The 4,714-nt window shown below is 37.3% G+C and overlaps 1 protein-coding gene across 1 annotated transcript in view; it reads left to right on the top strand.

The window, feature by feature from the left end:
- The window catches only part of LOC106109945 (Down syndrome cell adhesion molecule-like protein Dscam2), a 6,490-nt gene that overhangs the window by 770 nt on the left and 1,006 nt on the right, over positions 1-4,714 (top strand). The window contains exons 3-8 of the mRNA XM_013291603.1: positions 415-505; positions 1,414-1,496; positions 2,346-2,480; positions 2,747-2,899; positions 3,929-4,058; positions 4,658-4,711. Of these exons, the coding sequence (XP_013147057.1) occupies positions 415-505; positions 1,414-1,496; positions 2,346-2,480; positions 2,747-2,899; positions 3,929-4,058; positions 4,658-4,711 (646 nt within the window). The remainder of the gene's footprint in view (positions 1-414; positions 506-1,413; positions 1,497-2,345; positions 2,481-2,746; positions 2,900-3,928; positions 4,059-4,657; positions 4,712-4,714) is intronic.

The raw sequence follows: 4,714 nt of genomic DNA, 5'->3' as shown, positions 1-4,714 counted from the left end.
ATCGAAAATCACATTGGTACATGGCGGGATTCGAACCCAAGACCTGTAGATTACAAGTCAAGTGCTTAAACCACTGAGCCACCGACGCTCCTGATGATTATAAAGAGGAAAGATTTTTGTATGTATAGAAATCACTCAAAAACTTCTGAGCCGATTACAAAAATTCTTTCACCATTAAAGACAGTTGTCTTTGAGTAACAAAGACTAAACTCTTTATTATTTTTTAATTTCACACGGGCAAAGTCGCGAGCAACATCTAGTTAGTTATAGAAATAAAGAAAGATATACCAATTATTTTACCCAATGCTGATACATTTTTACAATATGTACCAAATAAAAATTACCCTCTTTAATATTTGTTATGTTGTTATTTCCCTTTGTAAGATAATCGTAAGAGAAATTTTAAAATTTCAGATTCAGAGGACAGCGACACAAGAACACTGAAAGTTTCGCAAAAGTCTGGTAAACAGGAAACTAAAATAAGTGGTCTGCTGAAGAATACAAGGTAAAATAAAAACACACACTAATACTAATATTATAAATGCGAAAATTTAGATGGATGTTTGTGTGTAGCCTAAACTGTTGAACGTATTTCGATTAAATTCATAGATGTAGATAGAGGATAGTCTAGAAGAATACATACTTTTTTTGTATAAATTCCACCCGGATAGAGTTGGTTTATTTAACAGTGGTAGTGTCCGCTTTAACATCTTAGCACTGCAGGGCACGCCCCCAGTAATACCACGACCACACAGAAGACAGCCGTCAAATGGAAGCAATGCCGTGTTTCGTCTGATGAGTGTGGTGCCGGAGGCCTAATTTCAGCCCCTTTCTCTTTACCACCCTTTTCTTATGAGAGGATGGTATGGGAAGTGGATTTGACGATGGAGGAGATGCAAAGGAAGAGGTAATATCCTCTTTATGCGCGTCTCCTCCTCCGTCGGATAAGGGTAGGCGACGCATCTGCAATTGCAGATGTCTATGGGCAGCGGTCGCTTCGCCATTTTGGCGGATTCAGGTTGCCGCTTGCTCGTTTCCCATCTTGTTATTAAAAAAAAAGAAAAAAAATGGAGTTGCGGGCAAAAACTAGTAAATAAAATAATCTCTTCCAATTATACACGATGTTCATTTCTTATATTACTATTATTCTGTCTTTAGGTGGATTATTACCACCCGTCACCCGCTCATCCCCACGTGAGAATAAAAAGTTTTATCCGTTCCACTTTTTAGTCCCTCCATCACCAACAAGGTGACAGATGGAACCGTTATGAAATAAAATAAGTTCCAACCGTCCCCCTCGTCGCAAACAGCGGGACGGATGAAACTTAATAGTCTCATCTGTCCACACGTGAGGAAAGAGCGGGGTGACGGTTGGGAATAATCCCTTTAATTTATTTTAAAATCAACTTTCAGATACGCAGTTTCCATTTCCGCGTTCAACGGCGCTGGTTCTGGACCCTTTTCATTGCCCGTGTTCCAAGATACTATGGAAGGAGGTAAGTTAGTAATAGCTTCTAATTTTGAAATCATAGAAACATTAGAAATACGTACAAGATGAGTTAAAACTATACAAGATAAGGCTAGGCTAGGATTTAAAAATTTCTAAGGCTATTTTATTTGCTATATTCATTGTATTCTACATATCTTAATCTGTAATTATTTTGCTAATTACTTCTTCTTAATAAATATCAACCTCAAATTATTATTTAACTAGCTTTTGTCCGCGATTCCGTCCGCGTGGAATTGCTCAATCAAAAGTAGCCTAAGTGTTCTTCCAGACTATTCTTTACATCTATAAATGCCGCAGTTTAGGCTATAAACTTTAACAAACATCGCAACTTTCGCATTTCGTCGTTGTTGTAACATCACTTAATTAATCTTACTAATATTATAAATGTGAAAGTTTAGTTTAGGTGTATGGATGGATGGATGTTTGTTAGAGTTTGTAAAATAAACGGCTGAACGGATTTCGATGAAATTTGGCAAAGTTGTAATGGATAGTCTGGAAGAACACATTGACTACTTACTCTTGTTTTTTTCAATCCCACGAGAACGGAGTCGCGGGTGAAAGCTATATAGAATACGTGTTTCTGATAGGCAGAAACGATGCGTCTTCCGATTATTTAGCGAATGACATCAAAATAGCCAAAAAGTGACTTACGTGATGTTTTTATGGTCGCTCTATGCCTTGTTCTCCTAACATATTTTATTCGGGGATCTAGGGAGTGGGTGTATTGTTATTGTATTGTTGTATTTTTTTTTTCAAGTTCAAGCTAAAATTTACATATAAAACTTATGACTAAATTGGTGTCAGAATTAACGTGTTATATTTATAAATTTTTCAGCGCCGGAACACGCGCCTACGTCAGTGGAATGTACGGCAATATCTTCAAGTTCGCTGCGCGTAGGTTGGCAGCCGCTCGCCGCGCCCGCGCTCGCCTCCTCGCTGCTCGGCTACACCGTGCTCTACGCTACTGAAGGTAACAATCATACATCACTAGCTTTCACCCGCGTTTCCGTTCACATACACAAATTGTAAAAACTTCATTTTATTGTTTACATTTGTTAAATTCTCAATTGCAAATGTCAAAATTACCGTTACCATAACCTTGTTTCCTTGTGTTGGTTGTAGTTTATGGTCCCTTTCCCACGTAACGGTTTTTTTTCCAATTTATTTACTCCCTAAGTTAATAACGTGAAAAAATCACTTGTAGTTTTTAAGCAATATGTAAATATATACTTCCAGATAATGTTTGGCAGAACCAAACGTCACTCCACACGGAGTTGTACTTACAAGCTCTGATGAAGTATACAAACTACACGGTGAAAGTGGCCGGATACTCCAACTACGGGCCTGGACCCTACTCGTATCCAATCGTATGCGCCACCTTGCAGGATGGTAAGCTCATATTAATCACGTTTCAAGTTACACTGGTCAATGACCATGACCATAATAGACTAATAGTCTATGTTCTGTGCAAAATACAACCTCTTTGACTTTGAATACAGCCAAAGAGGTGCATACTGGCCAACAAGAATTTTGAGTCATGTGATTAAATTAAACATAAATCATCATCATCATCTCCTTATCCTACTCCCGTAGGGTCGGCGCAACAGGTTTTTGTCCTCCACATAACTCTATCATACGTCATCTCAGTCATCACTCCCTTTTTGATCATGTCACCTTTTACACAATCCATCCATCTCTTTCTAGCCTACCGATGGACCCTTCCACACTCATATCTAACGTTCTCCTTGTAACATGCGATTCATCTCTCCTCATAACATGCCCATACCATCCTAACCTTTTACTCCTTACCTTCTCTACTACGGGGGCTACTCTCAAACGTCCCCTAATATACTCATTTCGTATCTTATCCATTCGTGTTAACCCACACATCCATCTTAACATTCGCATTTCTGTCACATGTAGTCTCCTTTCGTCCGTAAAAATTAAAAATAAATGATGAAAACAAAAGAAGAAAAGGAAGCGTATTACAAGAAGAGATGTGATCGATACTTTTCAGTTAGTTTTGTGTAAATAAGTTTTAGTTTATAGAAGAGTTTTTTGTATTTTTGACTGTGGCGCTTTCAATAATTTGCATATTATGAAATTTGATATCATATTATGTGTTTATTTGTCTACTTTAGCAATACTGATGTTAAGTGATACTTGTATTGGCGCTTTGCCGGCCTCGTACTTCTAATTAATTTGAGACATTGCTTGCTCTTTTTCATTTATTTTCTAAAGAAAATATAAAAGCTATTTATAGCAATTTAGACTATTTACAATAAAACTAATGTTAAATTGCGTTAAATTTCTTACAGTTTGGACTTTTCAAGTGATTATTTATAATTTGCTAAGCCTCATATGTATTTTTACTGCTCGAAGGACCAAGTTTTTAACGTTATCTATTAAATTTTCCAGTTCCTGATCCGCCAGCGGATATCAAAGTTTTAGTACTATCGCCGACTTCACTGCTCGTGAGCTGGAAGCCACCTGAACATCCAAATGGAGAGTTACTTTACTACACTGTTTATATCAAGCCTACATCTAGGTAAATGGATAATTTTACCTTTTTTGTTATGGGGGTTGGGATATAACCCTCTCTACCAAATAGCAGGGTATCTTCAAAAAATACCCTGTTTTTTGGGGGGTTATAGTAATACTACCTTAATAATCCATTAAATACAGTTTAATGCTAACAGAGTTCTAGAAGATTCTCTTCTTTAAAATCAAAAAAGAATTCAAATATATCCTGTTACTATTAGAGATGTATAGAAGTGTTTCAAAAGCCTAAATTACACACTAATTGACAAATATTTAAAAGAAAGTGAAAAGTTTAGTTGCAGCTACTGTAAACTGGATGTTGATGAAATTTGTCATAGATGTTGGATAGTCTAGTACACAAAGTCTAGGTACACAGGTAACTGTAGACATAGAAAGAGATGAATGGATTGCGTGAAAGGTGACATGATCAAAAAGGGAGTGATGAGATGACGTATGATAGAGTTATTTGGAGGACTAAAACCCAGTGCAGGAGTAGGATAAGGCAGAGGATATGATGATTTCACCATTAAAAAGCCACGTTATTATAACATATTCTACATTTACTATCATTTGGACAAAGTGTTAATTAAACTTTTATTATTCCAGCAACGGTCCGGCGCAGAGCGAGCGCGCGGAGGCGGCGAGCCGCACGGCGGCGCTGCA

The sequence above is a fragment of the Papilio polytes genome, unplaced genomic scaffold (genome assembly GCF_000836215.1).
Source record: "Papilio polytes unplaced genomic scaffold, Ppol_1.0 DF820956.1, whole genome shotgun sequence".
NCBI lineage: Eukaryota > Metazoa > Arthropoda > Insecta > Lepidoptera > Papilionidae > Papilio > Papilio polytes.
The sequence above is the reverse complement of the archived record's forward strand: the minus strand, read 5'-3'. Positions and strand labels throughout refer to the sequence as shown.